This window comes from Pezoporus wallicus, unplaced genomic scaffold (genome assembly GCF_028554395.1).
Source record: "Pezoporus wallicus isolate ANWC-B61680 ecotype Strahan unplaced genomic scaffold, APGP_CSIRO_Pwel_v1 contig_7073, whole genome shotgun sequence".
NCBI classification, from domain to species: Eukaryota; Metazoa; Chordata; class Aves; order Psittaciformes; family Psittacidae; genus Pezoporus; species Pezoporus wallicus.
This window is the reverse complement of record NW_026641326.1, coordinates 2052767-2071855: the sequence shown is the minus strand read 5'-3', so window position 1 is coordinate 2071855 and position 19089 is coordinate 2052767. Positions and strand designations below refer to the sequence as shown.

Below are 19089 nucleotides of genomic sequence, written 5' to 3'. Positions count from 1 at the left end.
CAAGCACTTTTTGGAAAGACTGTTGAAGGCAAACCTCAGAAATAAAAAAATAAAACCACAAACAAATGTGAAAAGGAGACTTTTATGGAAAAAACAGGAATTCTATGAGCACAGTTGTGATGTCTGAAAGAAGAGGAAGAAGTGTATTCTGCCATGGCTTATGATGACCTGGAAGGACTTTCATAAGCTTATGAAGGATAGATGCTGTGTGTGTGAGTGACGCAAAGGGTGACTTAATCAGTATTGGAACATTACTTGAAGGAAGGCTGGGTTCTTTTTTGTTTATAATTGTTATGGAGGTTTGAATGAGTGTATCCGTTTTTGGGGTGTTGTTAAGAGTGTTTGTTAGCACCACAGGCAAGTTCTGGGAAGAAGAGGATTTGCTGACACAATATGTCATGTAAAACTGTAGGCGGTTGTGGATTTTGGCAACGGAAGCAGTAAACTTTGAACTCTCTTTTCCATGCTAAGGTTGTAAGTAATAACCTCCCATCTATTGACATGGTACAACTTCACTGTGTAAGGCATAGGCAAATTCTCACAGTGGCTGCACAGTGATCCCCTGTTCATCAGGTGACAATAGCGTTTTGCTGTCACAAGTGAATGGGGGATCCGCAGCATTCACATGAACAGTTTGATTGTATGGCCAGTATTTTAAGGTGGATGCAAACACAAACCAGCCAAGTGGGTGCCTTAAAATGAGGGGCATTAGGATTGTACCGTGAGTCATCTGAACTGCCAGGTGCGTTGCAGAGTCACTAAGTGACAGAACAGCATTCCCACAAAGCCATTTGTGTAGGAAGAAAAAGTGCGGCTGCAGTCTTGATCTAAGAGGGATAAACCTACCTCATCTGTAGGAACAAATTGGCATGGGTTATCTTCCTTGATTTCCAGCGGCTCGTTTGCATAGGATGACTTCTCTCTCATTTCTCAGCTGTACTGTGCTTCAGGATTCCATAAATGGTGCTCTTTTCTTTTATACAAAGGGTTAGTTACTCCTTGTGCATATTGTGAATAGAGACGTTTCTGATAAAACTTTTTTGACGTTTTTTACCAATATTCCAGAGCATGTAATATATACAGAAAGGATACACTTGTTAAGCTGGTACTTAGTCGTTTGTATTATTAGAGTTGACATTTGGAATTCAAGGAACAAAAAAAAAAACAAACAAAAAAATAACTTATTTCCTTGGTTTTGCATATTTGTATAGCCTTCTAGAAACGCGAGAGCTCTTTTTGCTTATTCTTTTACTACTTCTGAACTTTTTAGACCTATTATTTTGTATAGGTCAATAAACTGAAAAGTGTGCTACCAAAACCACTTCAGCATTCCTCCTGTTTCTACTCGAGCACTTGGGAAAGTGCAGTGTGTGTTATTTCAGGGCTTTAAGAGAGGGTAAATTACTGTGGTCTGATTTATTTTGGCCTGTGGACTTTAGGCTGGGTTCAGAGGGTCAGTGGCTTTGGCTGCTGGAAGCTTGGCCCAGGGAAGGTCAGACCCTCCCAAAACATGTCTGTAAGTGAATCTGATGGTAAAGGGGAGGGAGGAATGGGGATTGGTGCCTTTGCAGGGTCCTCTCTGCACACCTGTCCTGAGGGATCTGGGATCATTCAGCATCACTGTGGGAAGGTCAGTATACCTAGATCCTGCTGCCCAGCCTTAGCCAGGCAGTGATACACAGACAAAGGTGGCCTCTGGACATAGTTCTTTCTAGATGTACAACTGCCTTTGCACCCTTGTCACCAGCAGCTGGGGTTATTCAGTCTCCTCAGTTATTCATCTTCTCAGTTATTCATCGCTTCCTACTTTTTGTGCCATCAGTGAGCTTCACCCCCACTGAATTTTATGCTTATGCCCAAGTTGAGGGTGAAAATAGCTGTTAACAAGAACTTGCCCATTGAAAATACCCCCATGTTGTCATACTTCTCCATTTCTCCATGTTTATCTGTTCTCAGATTCTTTGTTCATTGAATCATGCTTGCTGCTGTTATAAAACATCAGTGTTGTGAGCAGGAGTTTGAGTGGTACAAAGTCCAGTACCTTATCCAGAACTCACGGTATTGGTTCAGGCTGGTGGTTATTTATCATCACTCTCAAAGCTTTTCATTTAAAAAAGGAAATGAGGTGTGCAATAAGGTCTGTGCCCTGTTAAGAGCATTGTTTGAATTCCTTAGTGCTGTAGCCATTGAGTTTTGTATTGGCTTTTCTGTTAGTGTTCAGGATTTAGCTCAGCCCTAACACATCCGTGTTGGCACAGCACTGGCACTTGGCCTGGCCTCCTGGCTTGCTCAGACAGGGCCAGGACAATTTTGGATGATGATGTTGAGAAGATGGGAATTAGAGGTGGGTTTGGGTTGAGGGTGGTTTGCTATATTTGGGAATAGTAGCATGAAACCAGTTTAGAGCCTGGTTGAAGCTTCCGGTGGCAGAGCTGCAGAGGAGCTGGAAATGAAGGGTGGTACAGGGGCAGGTACAGCACTTGTAAATCCACTTGTCCTCCTGTGCATGCCTGGCCCTGCAAGAGCTCTGCTCTTGGAGACTGTGATGAAACATGGAGTGAAGAAGGAGGCTCAGAACAGGAGAGAATAAAAAGATTCAGCTTCTGGATTGGGTAGTAAAGGGCTGGGGTCAGCCTTTGGGTGTCACAAGGAAGGAGAGGGAGGTCACAGCCTCCCAATGGGACCTCCAGCCCATCACCACCAATGGAGCTGGTGATGCTGCACAGCTTCTGCAGCACCTGATCATTGCCAGTTGTTCCCCAGGACCCTTGTCTCTACCTTTTGCAGACTTCCAGCTTACTGTATTGCATCTCTGGAGCAGTGTTCTGATGTGTGTGTACCGCTATTCCCAGAGACCAGGTCTGTATAACGACGCTGAAGAGGTAATAAAGACGTGCTTGTAACGATTATCATATTTGTTCACAGCTGAAATACAAATTATCGGTGCTTTGTTTGGCTTCCTGTCTCATCCGTGTGCTCTGCAGCTCAACCGCAGCGCGTCCTCACCAGGGTCACTGAGGACCTCTAGTGACTGACCAGCACCATTGACGAGAGGAGCACTCCTGAAATCCTTCCGGGGCTTTCCAGTTTGAAGAAATGCTTTGAATTCGTATTTAGGACGATCCAGAGCAAAGCCAAGAGGTGGAAAAACCCACAATGTAAAACACCCACAGACCCACAGTGCTCGGTTTTACAAATGTTTCTCTTTAGAAGGTAGAACATGCCAGCGATGAGATGAGGGGAAATAAAAACCCACATAAAATGGAATGTAATGGAGCATTTCTGAGTGCTCTTTAGTTGACGGATGAAGAACTAAAAACAGTCCTTGCCAGGAATTCTTAAGGCACTAGGGCACTGTGCCTGATGGTTTTAATTGCTGCCTCCTGCTTCTCTGCTGTTTTGAACAGAAATACCTGGAGATACGGGAGCACAAACTCCCATGGGAGCTGCCATAAGCCCTACAGGACGCTGAGGCCTGACATTCCTCCGGTGCAGGGACTGGAGAGGGGTGAAGGTCAGAACTGAGGAGGAAATTCTTTCCTGTTAGGGTGGTGAGGCACTGGAATGGGTTGCCCAGGGAGGTTGTGAATGCTCCATCTCTGGTGGTGTTCAAAGCCAGGTTGGACAGAGCCTTGGGTGACATGGTTTAGTGTGAGGTGTTCCTGCCCACGGCAGGGGGTTGGAACTTGATGATCTTAAGGTCCTGTCCAACCCTAACGATTCTATTATTCTATGGAGCTCGGTCCAGGGCCCCTTCCCCGAGCACAGCAGCTGTTTGAAGATCACAAACCTGAGTGCACTCAGGTGAAACTTGTCGGCCAGGGTGGCTCAATGCATGAAGTGACTCCTGCAGGTTTGAACTTGTTCAGCTCAAACAGAGCAGCCTTGCAGCAGGGCTCTGCACCGGGCTCCCCAGCTCCCGGTGCGTTAGAGGCCTTCCCGCCGGCCCCGAAACGCCTGCAGTAAACCCTGTGAGGGATGCAGGTTTGCTCCCTCTCCTGGGCTTTGCGGTTCATGCAGGAGCGCGGCCCTGAGCCTGTCCCTGTCCCTGTCCCTGCACTTGCTCGGCGCTTCCTGGGTGAGTTCAGGCCCCCCGGAGGAAGATTTCTGCTTCCTGCACTGTTCTGCGGTCTCCTGTGTGCTTTCCTATCGTGTTTAATAGGTTTCTAAGGCAGAAAGCTCAGAGCTCCGGCTATAGCAGGACCTCACACAAATAGCAAATAGGAACAAACCTCGTGTTTATCTCATTTAACGGTTATTAGTTTAAGCCCAACTATCTGTTTTCCATGGATTTTTCTTTACCCAGGGATCTTGTGCTAGGAGAAAAAATCCATGTCCTTAGGAATGTTTTGTCTTGTTGGTTACAAAAGCTTCCTGGACCGATTTATAGATTAGGTCTCACTTTTTGCAGCTGTTTGAGATAAATACAGTGGAAGGTATTTTATGTGAAGACATAAACAGCTTTGTGTGCGTTTTCTCATTGCACTGCGGTGGGCATCGTGTCTCTCACTGCCGCATCCCCTCCTTGTTCTCTAGCTGAAGGCACCAGGCTTCTGGCACCACAGCATGCAGAGCCCAGTGTTGTTCCTTGGATCAGCTGGGGATAATTTGGCTTTCCAGTCAAGCGAAACAATGAATGTGGTGTTTGTGTAGAGCAGGGGAAGGGTCATACAGTTTAAATCTGGCAGCAGCCCATGTTTTCCCACCCAACACAGCCTTCGTTAGACTCAGCATTTGGATTTATGCAATTCGGGTGACTCTGCACATACGGGTGTTTGCTGTTTCACCAAGTAGTGAGCAAATGGACCTGCATCCTGTCAGTTTGTGTTTTCAGGTATAAACTGTGTAAGATGGGTTTGTGGCCGGTGGTTCCAGCAATGGTCTTTCCTCCACCGATGCATGACTGGGACTGGAAACTCTGATTGCTCTCCAAGTCTGACTCCAGCACTGGGACCTATGGGTGGGACCTGAGGTTGATCCCCACTGTAGGCCTCGACAGAGGAACAAGAGGCAATTGTGCCTTTGCTGTATTGTCATCCACCCTCTTTCCCTCCTGTTTGGCTCCCTCCTGCCCCACCCTGTCACAAATTGTTCAAGCACCCTTTTGTGCCAGGGCAGTGTATCTGCAGTGCCTGGCTGAGCTTCCCAAAGATGCTTCCTCCTATTCCCAGCATCACTGTGATGCCCATGCTACCCTGTCTGATGCACAGCCTCTTGCCTTGTCTGGCAGGACCTTCCCCTCGCAGCTGTTAAACACAGATTCAGGACCATATGGATCACCTGGCAGGACAGGATTTATCATCAAAGACAATTACCCCATGCTTTGACGCAGCAAGTCAAACCTGATGTGATGTTTCCCCCTTGGAAGAAGGGATGGAGTCAGACATGCCCAGGAGGACACAGATGTTGGGCCCTTCATGAAAGAGGAGCAAGACCTTTAACCAGGAAGAAGCTCCTTGCCATCCACTCAACTTTGTTATCCGTGTCTGTCCTTCATGAAGGGAATCACCATAAGTCCTTCAGCAAGTCCTTGACTGCAAAGGGATGTGCTGTGCCTCCCTGGGCATCTCCTGCCTGTGTTAAGCACAGCAGGCGACAGTCTCATATTTAATGTTTAGAATGCCATCAAAGAGCTGCAGATGGAGAAGAGTTTGCAGCCAACCAGGGCTCATGGAGTAACTCTAGAAGAAACCCTTCCACCTGTTCCAGGCTGAGGTTAGGGAAGGACATACCCCATGCATACACAACGCAATCCCCACGTAGTCTTGCCGGCATCATTGCCCACAGGCGTGTTTTTGTGACAGGATGGTATGAGGTGTGAGGTTGCGATAGGTCTGGATGTATAAAAGAAAGATGCACCCTGTGTTTAGTGTGAAGGGTGACGTTGTTTCCTAGAATGACTCAGTTTCTTATCTGATCTGGCTTGTGCTGAATTCAGTGCTTCATATAAAGATGGAGGTGACTGCTTGTTCAAAAGGTTACGATGGTGGCTGTCACACCTTGAAGAGTCCCTGGCATTGATTTATTGCAGTTCTGATTTCATAGTGCTGCCTTGCAGCATCTGGGGGGAAACTATAGATTTGGCTGAAAAGGGAGGGAGCCTTTTAAAGTTTAATTCTAGCTGCTGGTCTTACTGTGAGGCTTTTGTCTCTCCTGAGGCCCTGCTGTGCTAACCCAGCATATAGATAAGTCACAAGAAGGTTTTTATGCAGACTATGTGGAGAATTAATGTCTTCTCTGAGGGTCCGAATTCTCATTTCTGATGTGAAGTATTGAATCTCCAAGCCTGGGCCTGGGCCTGGGCCTGGGCCTGTCTTGGGCACAGATTTGGAATAATAAGCCCTTGGTTAGTAATATTTGGGTAAATGTCCTGCGTAATGCCTATGGGTAACCTGTGGTCAGCACTGTGTCTGCCCATGCTGCCTTGTGCCAATCGAGGTGTATACATTGGATTCACCTGTGCTTTTCCCTGCAGGATCACTTTGGGCACACTAGTGAGGGGGGGTCAGTACTCTGCCCCAAGCTAAAATGTTCTGTCCTTAATTTGTCCTTAATTTCTTCTTAATGACCAAAGTCCCCTCCATGCTCCCCTGTCTCCTTACACATTTTAATGTTTTCTTTTCTCTGTAATAGGGAATGTGGATGATGACAGAGGTGTTTTACTGTGTGGGGAGGACCCAGTGTAGTTGCAATCAGACTTCTCTGAAATTGGAAACTAAAAAATAATAACTGTGTTCTTTTTTGGGGACCAAATTGGAGGCATCCAGGTGCCACTGAAAGCTCTGCTTGCCCCTCTCAGAGACCTTGCTGCAGTGGGATGCAGTGATTCAGTGAGCACAGGGCTGAGGGGCTCATGCTCCCATCCCTGCTGCTCCATCCCGTCCCCTGTGCCTGCTGCTTCACATAGGGCTTGGCTTTGTAGCTCCCTGTCAAGAGACTTGGGCAAGTACCTCGGAAGTCAGATGTCCTTACTCTATTTAAGCACCAGACTTAATCTGATGTATTTATATCTCTAGCAATTTGGAGGTGGGGCAGGTGGGTTATTTTCCCAACATGATCCTTGGTGTTTTTCCCACAGGGTGTCTCTCTATGATTGCTTTCGTTACCTAGTGGTTGTTATTGTTAAGATTCCATCATCTGACCCTTTATAATCCCCATATTGCATTACAGTGCATTGCTGGACATGCTTGGTGTATGCTAGTCTTTGCCAATTTTAGACTGCCCCATCAAACCTATGAGTTTCTCAAAAGCAATGCAAGGTTATGTTACACAGGCTCCTTCCAGTTAATACCTTGGCACTTGGAAATGCTATGCATTGGTAGTAAAGGAGAATAAATATATGGGTTTTATAAGCAGAAAAAATAAAGCTGACATTATAGAAATTGTTCTCAAGCATTTGGCATCAGCATGTGTCCCATGTGTTAGCTTAAATATACAACATGGTTTAGGCACTGAAAGCATGGCTTGCTGTCCTGCTTTGTGTCAACTGATGACACTGCGGTCTGCCTCTCTTGATATTTGAGTTAAAACGTTGACAACCCTTTTGCTTTTGAGAGAAACAGGTGAAGTTTTGAAGAAAATGCATAAATGAGAGAAATCAATGAGGTGAGACAATCCTGCATGAGAGCCTGCTGGGTTTCATGCTAGAGTTCATCTGTACCTGCTTTAGAAACAGTAAGCCGCGAGTTTGAATTGTTCATTCCCAAGGGCAGACCTTTCCTTCTACCAGTTTGCTCCTAAAGTGCTTTTATTTAACACTTGTTAGGTACCCATTTAGCATGGTTTTCCAGCTGCTACCCATAGGAATCTCTTTGTGATCGCTGTTCAAGTACCTCTTGTCTTCTGCTTGTGGTTTGAGTGTGGCTGCTGGCATGGCTCTCTGCTGTTTGGTAACAGAGAACCTCATGCAGTAGCTTATTAGTCTGGATATTCCTGAGCAAGTGTCTAATTGGTGTGAAAAAGCAAGTGCTACTGATGGAAGTGGCTTTCCTGTTCTAGTGAAGGCTGAGGAGTGAGTGATTGTTTTGGAAAGCTCCAAGGGGAGCACCCGCAAAAGTTACTGGGAAGAACATGCGAGTTTTGCCTTGGAGAAGACTTCTACATTGAGCCGTGTGTCCCAAGCCTGATGGTGTTGTTTGTTGCTGTAATGTTCCATTTCCAGTGTGCCAAAACACTACACAGCATGTTAGAAAAGGAAGTGAATCCTGAACCTGAGGTTAATTTATGGAAGAGAAACCTAAAGTAGGCAGAATGTGATACCCACCTTGGAAATCTGTGGGATTAGCACCTTTGTCACCAGGAGAGGTGCCACCAGGCAATCCTTCAGCTTTGCATCTGACGGAGTAGGCATTGCTCCAGCAGTGTAGTATTTCCTCATCATGGTATTGACAAGTGATATATTTCTAGTTAGAAGAAAACCTGCTTTTCAAATACCTGATGATGTTCTCAGTATCTGTGTTTTCCTTCCCAAGTGAACTTTCATGGGCTTAGCCCTACTTAACTTAGCAGATCTGACAAGACCAAGGCCCAAGATGGCCTGGCTGAAGATCATGGAAACACAAGAAGGTGGCCAGAGGCTTTATTTACAGTCAAGAAATTAGCAAGTGATAAGTAACCGCTGAATAGCCAGCTTCTGTGATCCAAACAGCATCACTTGGGAGAATAACATAGCAGCTACTGAAGAGCACTGATTTATTTGATAACATCAGGAAACCATTTATGGACTCTATCATGGACTGCAATCACTGGGGTTAAATCTGCTAGACCAGCTAGATTGATGTGTGGGTCTGCTGTTGTGCTTGCTACTGCTTAATATAAAATAAGGATGTCCCTTGAAATACCAAAGGGGCAAATGGAGCCAGTACATTATTGGCTTGGCTTTTTGTTATATTTTCCTTCGCCACGTATTTCCTTCCAAGAGTCTTGCTCTCTTCCCTGATGTGTGATAGCATTAATTAAACGAGGGCCTTTGGATAATGGCTTTTTAATAGAGTTGAACAGGGCTTTGAACACCATACTTCTTGTTACAAAACACAGCATAGAGAATCCATCCTCATGCAGAGACTATTTTGCTGCTGGCAGACTCCAGCGGAACATGGTTGAAGCTGTAATGAGAAATATGGCTTAAAAATTGGTGGGGCTTGGTTTCACAGCCTCTCCTCTGTGGTTTGTTTTTTTTTCCTGTGAAAGATGCCTTTGATTTGATACCCACTGCAAGAATACTTGAAATTATAAGAGGAAATTTTCCTGATGCAATGAGCAGCCCAAGCTGTGGTGTACTGAAACTGCACCATGGTGGAAAAATTACCTGTCCTGCTACTGTGCTTTTACAAAGCAGTCATGAGCACAGTGGAGATTTGGCTTTCTGCATTGATACATAGATTTAGAAGCCAATGAAATATTCTGAACAAAGAAGGAGGTACTTCTTAGGTGTAATGGATACTTAATGAAGAAATGGCCTTCAGGTAATCTGTAGTTGCAGCAGTTCTAAGAATATTAGTAAATCTTTGTAGTTGCTTATTCTGTAACACAATGGTAGAAAGTGGGAAAAGGATGAACCTGAGCTGAACTGTCAGCCAAGATCTCTTGACAGTGAAAATAACATCCATGACAGAGGCAGACCACTCAAGAAACAGGGTACTGGCATTGCCTCTGGGCAGAGTGTATGGGAGCAGACCAGAGATGTGCTATGGGAAATCCCATGGGGAAATGCTGCCTAGGGGACCGCTCAGGTTGGTTCAAAGGGCTGGTTCCCATCCCCACATGGACTCCTGTCCCAAGCACAAGGTGTGTGTTTTACTGACTGTTCACCCTTTTTCCACCTTGGAGGATTTTACCTGGTGTTGGCTGCATCACACCAAAACCATCTGCAACATTAGAATCATAGAATAGTTAGGGTTGGAAAAGACCTGAAGATCATCCAGTTACAACCCCCCTGCCATGGGCAGGGACACCTCACACTAAATCATCTCACCCAAGGCCTCGTCCAACCTGGCCTTGAACACCACCAGGGATGGAGCATTCACAACTTCCCTGGGCAACCCATTCCAGTGCCTCACCACCCTTACAGTGAAGAACTTCTTCCTTATATCCAATCTAAATCTAAGACCTCGCTAAAGGCAGTGAAGAGCCTGCATTCCTTTTTAAGATATCCAAGACATCATGGACACAAAGACCTTGTGCTCATTCTTCCCACAGTTCAGGATTTCAGCTGCACACCTCATAGGTACCATTAATGTCATTCCACCCTCCCTTTGCAATCCAAGTGCGGATGAGGCACTCAAAGGCTTAGTGCCCCAGGAATCCTCTAGAAAATGGCCATCCCCTGCCTTACTCAATGGGGGACTCACCAGCTGCACTGAAATGTCAGAAGGGTTTGCACAGCTGACAGGTTGCTGAAAATGGAGCATCGCCATAAATTCCCTTCATCCAGCCAAGTGCAGCTTAATATAGACTTAGCTGCACGGTCTGTCTCCCACACAGAGACTGAGAGCTGCCACCGCTCATGACCAAAGCATGAAGTTGTTGATTTAACCAAATGAACTACTGCTAGTGAGGGGGGAAAAGAAAATATTCCTTTAAAATCGATCTTTCTCTTCAGGTTTGACAAGTAATAGAGGAAGGAGAGAAGAATAACATGTCTACACTCAGGCAAAACTCTGATGATGAACAAGTGTGTACTGAGGACATTGATGAAGATGAAATCCTGGCAAACCTGTCCCCTGAGGAGCTAAAGGAGCTGCAGTGTGAGATGGAAGTTATGGCCCCAGACCCCGAAGTCCCAACTGGGATGATACAGAGGGATCAGACGGAGAAACCGCCAACGGGAAGCTTTGACCACAGGTCCCTGGTTGACTACCTGTACTGGCAGAAGGCATCCAGACGCATGCTTGAGGATGAGAGAGTTCCTGTCACCCTCTTGCCCTCTGAGGTAACAAACAAAAATCACTAATACTTATTATGCATCTGCTGTGGGATCTGGTTTATAGTTTTAATACCTTAACCTGCCTCTGCTTCCATCCCTTATGTAAAGTACGGTACAAATTGAAATTAATCCTAAAAGCCTCAGTGATGTCAGCATCCAGCTTGGGCTGACATCAGGATTAGTAATTTTTTAATTGCTTTTCATGAATACTTACTTAAGCTTTTTAGTATAAGGAAATCCTAATTCTGTTGCAGTAAAGCAAATCACTGTGAAATTGTCATAAAATCAAGTTTGGAGGATGTAACTGTGTGTATGGAGCAGCACCATACTGCTTTTCCATAGAAGACTAAATTAATTATATGTATTTAATTAATTAACAGGATTTAATGTCATAGTGGACAAAACTCCAGGACTGTGTGTTTTAACTCCTTGAGTCAGCCCAACCCTTTTCGACACAGTACTTAGACTTATTCTACTATCCCTATGACTTTGAAATAAAGTTCTAAGGTCACACTTAGATGTTTTTCAGGATGAGGGCCTCACTTAAAAATAGGTTTATAGGATGGAAGCTTGGCCAGATGAAACGTAGCCATCCCTAAACCCAAGTGAATCTGGGGTAACTGATCTTAATATTTATTTTGTTTTTAAACTCTAGTAGCTTTGCTATTGCACAACAGCACATCACAGACTTCCCAGGGCAGGTTTCATGGGCTGTCTTTGGACCAGGTGGGAAATCTGAGGGTTTTTCCCTCCTGCAACAGTCTTTTGCCCTCAAAGAGGGTAAAACTCAGTTACCCTCAGACAATACTTTTCTAACACTTTTGGGGTTAAATCTGGAATTCGAGTGTAGAGCTGCAACTGGTCAAGCAATCCCCATACTAAACCCCTCCACTGCTGCAGCAAGCAGGAACCGCAGCCCTGAGGGCAGGAGTGGCTTGTGACTGTTTTGTCTGACTTGGTGAAGTGCAAGCTGTGACACTGCCCTGCCTGAAGTAGTGCAAATCTCTTACAGAAATATCTTGATCTATATCAGTGCTTTATTGGCATTTCTCAGTGATAGAGGAACCACATGCGAAAAGATGCTTAAAAAGAAATCTCGGCCAGGAGGGTCTGTGGAGATGTTTGCAATTGATGTTATTTTGATGCTGTAAGCCCCATTGCCTTGCAGCAGCTGTGTGCAGAGTCCAGTTTCCCATCTCTGAGCTAATATTTTGCTTTATCTGCAGTGACATGCTTCCTTAGTTGTGATGCTCTGGCAGGTACTAGAGCGGGCGGCTTTGTTGTCTCACGTGCTGGGAGACTCCACTGTCATTTACAATGTGCCCTCTTGGCTCCTCCTGGGGCTGGGCAAACAGTCAGCGGTTAACACTGATTTCCAGTGGTTTGTGGCATTTGAAATAAACTTTATCAAGGCAAACATAAAAATTACACAAAATCCAGAAAGATACTTTAGATGAAAGACTCCTAACCCCCAGAAGGGCTCAAGGACCACCTTAATATACCATTAAATACATATAGGATTTAATTGTCAGGATTTAATTTTATAGGCAAAGACGAGAAACTGGTTTGTGGCCACTTTAACAGCAATCATTCTTGTGTTCCCAAGCAAGCCAGACAGCCCTGACTTACAGGCAATGGCACTTTTAAGGATTATTCTATAACGTATGGGCATAGAGGCGTCTAAATCCAGCCACTACATGTTTGCTTGAGCAGAAAGGTAACGTAACAAAGCTGCGTTTGACTGTTTAAGCTGCGAGGTTTTGTCTTCCTAGAGAAGCGCTGCAGAAGAGGTGGAAGGAGAGGATGGAGGCAGCAGCAGGAGGGTGCCAGGAGCAGAGGGACAAGAGAGACATTACAAAAATGAGCACTTGTCCAACTCGGGAACACAATCTTGGGAGACAAAGAGGGATGGGAGTGATGTGGAGAGAGAGAAGGAGGAAGAGGATGAAGAAGAGGAGGAAGATGATGATGAAGAGGAGGAGGAGGAAGAGGATGAAGAGGAAGATGAGACCGAATTGGAAACAAAGGAAACTCACACCAGTGAGAACAGTCACAGTAACCAGATAAGTAAGAAACCAGGCACAGAATCAGGAGAAGGCACAGAAAAGCCAAGTGAAAAGAAGATATCAAAATTAAACATCCCCCAAAAGTTAGCTCTGGATACCAGCTTCATGAAGATAAGTGCCAGGCCTTCAGGAAACCAAACCAATTTAGAAGATAGTCTGGAGAAAGTCCGAAAAAACAACCCAGACATGAAAGAGCTCAACCTGAACAACATAGAAAACATCCCCAAAGAAATGCTGATAGACTTTGTCAATGCCATGAAAAAGAATAAGAACATAAAAACATTCAGCTTGGCCAACGTGGGGGCTGACGACAACGTGGCTTTCGCACTGGCCAACATGCTGCGGGAGAACAGGAGCATCACCACGCTGAACATCGATTCCAACTTCATCTCTGGCAAAGGGATCGTTGCCATCATGAGGTGCCTGCAGTACAACGAGACGCTGACGGAGCTCCGCTTTCACAACCAGAGGAGCATGCTGGGCCACCAGGCAGAAATGGAGATCGCCAGGCTGCTGAAAGCCAACGCCACCCTCCTCAAAATGGGGTATCACTTCGAGCTGCCGGGGCCCAGGATGGTGGTGACCAACCTGCTCAGCAGAAACCTGGACAAGCAGAGGCAAAAGAGGCAAGAAGAGCAAAGGCAGCAGCAAATGAAAGAGCAGAGAGAGTTGATAGCGATGCTGGAAAATGGACTTGGGTTGCCTCCGGGAATGTGGGAGATGCTGGGGGGACCACTGCCGCAGCTGAGGATGCAAGAACCCCCACAAGCCCCGAAACCATCCGACCCCATGGCTATGTCTCTGAACAAAAGGCAGGAGAGCACGAGGCAGCCAGCCCCCGAGCAGCCACGCAGGGAGAAGCCTGTTGAATTCAGAGTGGTCAAGCTGAAGAAGATTCAGCGCAAGCCTGCTGTGCCGGACTATGTGGAACCCACCGAGAAAACCAACCTCAAAGACGTCATCAAAACACTTAAACCAGTCCCCAGGAGAAGGCCACCTCCCCTGGTGGAAATAACCCCAAGAGATCAGCTGCTAAATGACATTCGTCAGAGCAACGTCGCTTATCTTAAACCGGTAAGCGCTTGGTGATGGTGGTGATGGAGGGAGTTGCGATCGCCCAGCACGCTCCAGAGCTGCTGTTTGACATGTTGGCCATTCAGTGGGGTGTGCAAGCTTACCTGTGCACTGTGTGTCGTCATCCTTCTGCATGAGGCTGCCAGTCCTGGGTGCAGGGTGTTTTTTCCCTTTGGTAGCACAAAGGTATGGCTTGCACAGAGAAATGAGAGCAAGAGCCAAGGCTCCAGCCTTGCACATCCATGTCCGCATCCATGAAGGTAAAAGAAAGGAGATTCACTCAGGAGGTAAATAAAACCACAGAAACTCACTGTTAGCCTATTAGTTATGACAGGCAAATGCTATTGTAAGATGTTTGTTTCAGGAGAGCATCCGGTATGATTGTCCCCCATAAACCCCATGTTTCTCTTTTCAGTAGCACCATCATTTGTCCCATTTAATGAAGGGTGAACAGAAACACTGGCAGCAATGTAATTTACCAGGGATCACGCTCCTTTGGTGCTGTCACAAACCAGGCCAAGGCTGTGGGAAGGGTCTGTGTTACAGTTGTGGTCTGTGACTGCCTTCATTTGATTTGGTTTAAATGAAATTAAAGCCTTTTGTGTGAGGAGGGATTTAATACATATTTTTAAAGTTATTTTCATTCTCTAGAGCTGCTTTCTATAACAGTGATAATGCACAAACCCTTGCTACAACAAATTTTCTTCATGTTTGAGCCTTTTTGAGTTTTAACAAGTGTAAGTTAAAGATGCTTTTTCTCTGCTGCCTGAACATGTAACACATTTTTACAGTTGCCTAAAACCATTTCTGGTAAAATAGTTGATCCTCTAAAATACAGCTTGCTGGCAAAAGGTACCAATTGTATCCGGAAAGGGTCTGAAATCTGGCTTAGCCACATAGCTTGGGGACTTGCTCCCACCTGCCTCACCTGGTATCAAGGAGTGTGTTATTTTAGTGGCCCTCTATTTAAATCAACTGCACAATTCTAATGCTAATAAGAAAAAAAAGTTAGATCCATTAGCAGTGAAGATGCAGCAAGGTTGTAAGAAGAAAGTACCACAGGGCTTTTGTGTTTCAAGTAAATCTTTGCCACTCAAAGCGCTCAGTAGTCATAACTCAAGAGCAAATGTGAGCTCGTGGCTTTGAGAATCCAAGTCCGTAACTGTGATAACTGCCCCTTGGTGATGCTCCTGCTTGAGTACCAAATTCATGGGCCACTTCTCCAAATGCTGGCCACCAGATTTAACCTTTTGCTTTTCTTAAATGTTGTATTTCTTTGCCTTTTACCTTTATTCAAGTAATACTGAAAGCCGAGTGATGTATTTGTAGCTAGTGATGTTGATGCATCTGTTTGTGTTGCTAAGGCTAGAGGAAGAGGACAGAAAATCCTTTGCAATTAAAAGTGGTCAGTAGTCTATTGTAATTCATATTCTGTTTAATATGAACATTTTAATACAGTGAGTCACATTCTGCTTTCATCTATACCTACACAGAAACAATTATCCCCTCAGTGATTCCAGAGAGAGTAGATTATCCTGAAATTTCAGCAGGGGCAGGTCCTGCAGTGACCTCTGATGCTGGTCCAGGTTTAATGTGACCATTCTGCTGCCAAGCCAAGTTTTGGGGTTGTAGTTTTGCTGGCCAGTCCTGCAGCCAGGGCCTCTCCTCAGGGCACTTCTGGGCTTTCCAGGCCAATCTAGATTTTGCATTTCAGCCCCATGTCTAAGCCAACAAGACCTGCTCTTGTGAAGGTCATGGTTTCATCAGGGACTGTAGCGATAGGACAAGGGGTGATGGGTTTAAACTTAAACAGTGGAAGTTCAGGTTAGATATAAGGTAGAAGTTCTGTACTGTGAGAGTGGTGAGGCACTGGAGCAGCTTGCCCAAAGAAGTGCTAAATGCTCCATCCCTGGCAGTGTTCAAGGCCAGGCTGGACAGAGCCTTGGGCAACATGGTCTAGTGCGAGGCATCCCTGACCATGGCACGGGATTGGAACTGGATGATCTTAAGGTCTTTTCCAACCCAAACCATTCTATGATTTATTGGTGTGTGCCAAAATGGTGTGTGATGGGAGGCTGGTTCTTCATGGCCACAAGATCTGCTGCTGTTCGTTCCCTCAGGAAGATGGAAGATGATGGTGCTGATGCTCTGCTGGGCACAGCCCTCACTTTACACAGCAATGATTAAGAAACCCTCATGCTGAAATGTACAAGGGAGCAATAGTGAACCCCAGCTATGCCCCCCAAAATCCTCAGGAGGTTTTTATGAATGAGGGCTGTGGGGTTTGGGACAGAAGGATCAACTGATGCTGAATCCCAGAAGGGCCAGAGAACAACTGCTATCAGGGCAAATGGAAATACAAAGCGAGGGACACATGTTTGGGGTTGGGTTTTGATTGGTCATTTGTGGGGGTGGTTTTCTTTCTGGTCCCCTGTTATTGTGCCACATGGCTTGGATTTGGGGCATTAGGGTGTTATTCTCACCTGCCTGCATGATCTTGGTAACTCCTTATTTGCCTTAATATCCTCCTCATCATCTCTATAAAGGGATTTTAGTGGTTGAGCAGAGCTGGGTGTTTGGTTGCTCTGTGGTGGGACACATCACTTGCAAATTGATTTACCAGGCATCAAGCATTGCAAATAGCAAGTGGGGAATTACAAACAGAAATTCCCAACCAGAGCTCCTTGGAGCTCTCAGCTGTTCTATTTTGATCTTTTTACAGTTTCTGGAGGTTTCTATTAAACTAATCTGGCTTGGGAAATAAGACTGTTAAATTTCCTCCTCCTAATATTTACTGTCATTGTCCAGGTGCCTCTGCCAAAGCAGCTGGAGTGAGAGACCAGATTGCCCTGAAGAAAACAAACTGGAATAAAGACTATTCAAGTTTTGCTTACAACTGTTTCAGCAGATGTTTTCTGCAGAACCCAGGTGGTATATATGACTCTTTGGGAACAAAGCTTGTGATACATAACTTTCTAAGTGTGGTGAAAATGGCTGGCATGGGAAAAGTCAGTGCTAAGCATTTCCATCAGGTATCAAACAATCCCAGTGCCATCTGTCTGTCAAGTGGATTTGAGGCTCCAGTTTGTTGTGGGAGTATTTTCTCAGAGGCATCAATAACCTTGTCTTTCTAGATTGTCAGCAAACTGTTTTGCTTCCACGTTGTCCTGCTGCCAGATTCTGCAGGAATATGCTGTGTGCTTCATCTTATCTTTCTTTTCACAGACTTGCTCCTTTATTATTCTCTTGTCCGTGAGAAATGTTATTTGGTTTCCATGTATACAGCTCCATTTTTTAGTTAAGGAAACAGGAATGAAATAAAGCTCTCTGTAAGATGTGTGCAGCACTTCCATGGCTAACAAGGCACTCACAGAACAGAACAACTGCTCTCGTACATCAAACTCCTCAAGCTACCTCTATTTCAGAACATAGCCTAGTTGGCATTGTACCTGATCAGCATGTAAAAGGTGATGCTGTGCTCCGCTTTGAGAGCGGTAATCTTCACTCCCCACGATTCATCTTTGGCTGTGATGTATTCTTTAATTACAGCTGCCTTGGAGCACACTGAAATCCCACTTCAGGTCTCTCTCCACACTGCTCTTGTGGCACGAGGATGAGCCTCACCTCTCTTTGCCAGGGATGCAAGAAATTCCTCATTCCTCTTAGTACAGAGTGTGAATAGCATGTCTCACCCCTAGCAGGGCTGGATGAGTTGGGGGTTAAACCTTCATGTGCACAACTTGGTTTCTTCCTTAATGTTTTTTGTGATTTTTCTCCCCTTTTTTAATCGCTTTTTTTTTTGCTGCAAGCCTTGTTTGTAAAGCAGCTACAGGTAAGTCAAGTCACACATCCACAAGAGACCAGATGCTTTGGGAGTTTTTGTTTGTTTTTCTAAAGCTAAAAGGCACAGGGAAAGAACAAAGCCTTTCCCTTTGCTAACATGCAGCTCCCCTGCATTCCTGTGGCTGAAACACTTGCTAAAAGGTACAGCTTTGCAGGATTTCCTTCAGGGGAGTTTCTCCTGGCTCCTGCCTGTAACTCTCAGCAATCCCAGTCCCACCCTGCTTCCCCTTCCCAATTTATTGTACTAGTCCTGTCATACCAGCAATATCCAGGATCTCTTTGAACCCAAGGTAGTTCAGGTTTTCATTTATCCTTGTCCTTTCTGCATCTATCACCTGGTGTCTTGCAACTCTCCCTCTTCCCAGTTTGTAAAGCTCCTTCCGAGCTGTTTCTGTCTGCAACTGTAATGCCCCAGACTTGGGAAACCTGGTTAATGTATTGCCTAAGACATAGCTGGTGGTTTTAAAAGGGGGATGGGGAAAGCTATTTCTGCATGGCAGAGACTTAAAAAAAGAAGTAGCATTTTCACTGGGCCCATTTCATCCAGCCATCTCTTGTTGTAAAGCATAAAAGTAGGAAAGGGAAGGAACTTGTTACTTCTAACCCCGGAGCACAGCAGCAAATGACAAGTGCAAAAACAGCTCTGCCAGAAAGCACTTTGAGCGTGCAGCTCTCCATACAGGCTTCAAGGGCAGGCTGAGACTCCAGCAGCCGGGACACGGAAGTACAAGGGAAAATATAACAGTGCTTCACAGTCTTCAACTCAAGCTGCCAGGTCCAGATGACTGCTACACCCAGGAGCAGCCATGCTGCAGAAGCTGACACATATTACCAGGGTACAGACAGGAAGTCCTGCTCTGATCCATGTTCTCCCACCGAGCAGCTTCTAGAGTGATCACAGGAGGAGGGAGGCAGCCAGATACAGAGATCACACTGCTAAGTCTGACTGCAGCAGAACAGGGCTCCTCATACTGCTTGTGGCACAGCTCCCAGTAATCCTAGAAGCAGAAATCCCTCTCAGGTAATTAAAAGCAATATAAAATCCCAGTTAATTAAGGTAGAGTTGTGTAAGAGACTGAAACAGCAAGAACAAATGTCTGAAGTACTCCACCTCTGTCGAGCAGCCTGCATAAGGATGCAAGAGCAAGGCCGTAACACTCCTGCAGCTCAGAGATGCCTTGT

General features: G+C 45.5%; 1 protein-coding gene across 1 annotated transcript; it reads left to right on the top strand.

The window, feature by feature from the left end:
• Positions 1-10375: 10375 nt before the first annotated feature.
• Positions 10376-17399, top strand: LMOD3 (leiomodin 3). The gene is made up of 3 exons (XM_057422953.1): positions 10376-10930; positions 12697-14064; positions 16873-17399. The coding sequence occupies exons 1-3, from the start codon at positions 10637-10639 to the stop codon at positions 16897-16899; spliced, it is 1689 nt and encodes a 562-aa protein (XP_057278936.1). The 5' UTR covers positions 10376-10636; the 3' UTR covers positions 16900-17399.
• The last annotated feature ends 1690 nt before the right edge of the window (positions 17400-19089 follow it).

Coding starts and splice junctions, on each gene's coding strand:
- LMOD3 (XM_057422953.1), top strand. CDS start 10,637: ATGTCTACACTCAGGCAAAACTCTGATGATGAACAAGTGTGTACTGAG. Junction 10,931..12,696: donor TCACCCTCTTGCCCTCTGAG/GTAACAAACAAA, acceptor TTGTCTTCCTAG/AGAAGCGCTGCAGAAGAGGT. Junction 14,065..16,872: donor ACGTCGCTTATCTTAAACCG/GTAAGCGCTTGG, acceptor GTCATTGTCCAG/GTGCCTCTGCCAAAGCAGCT.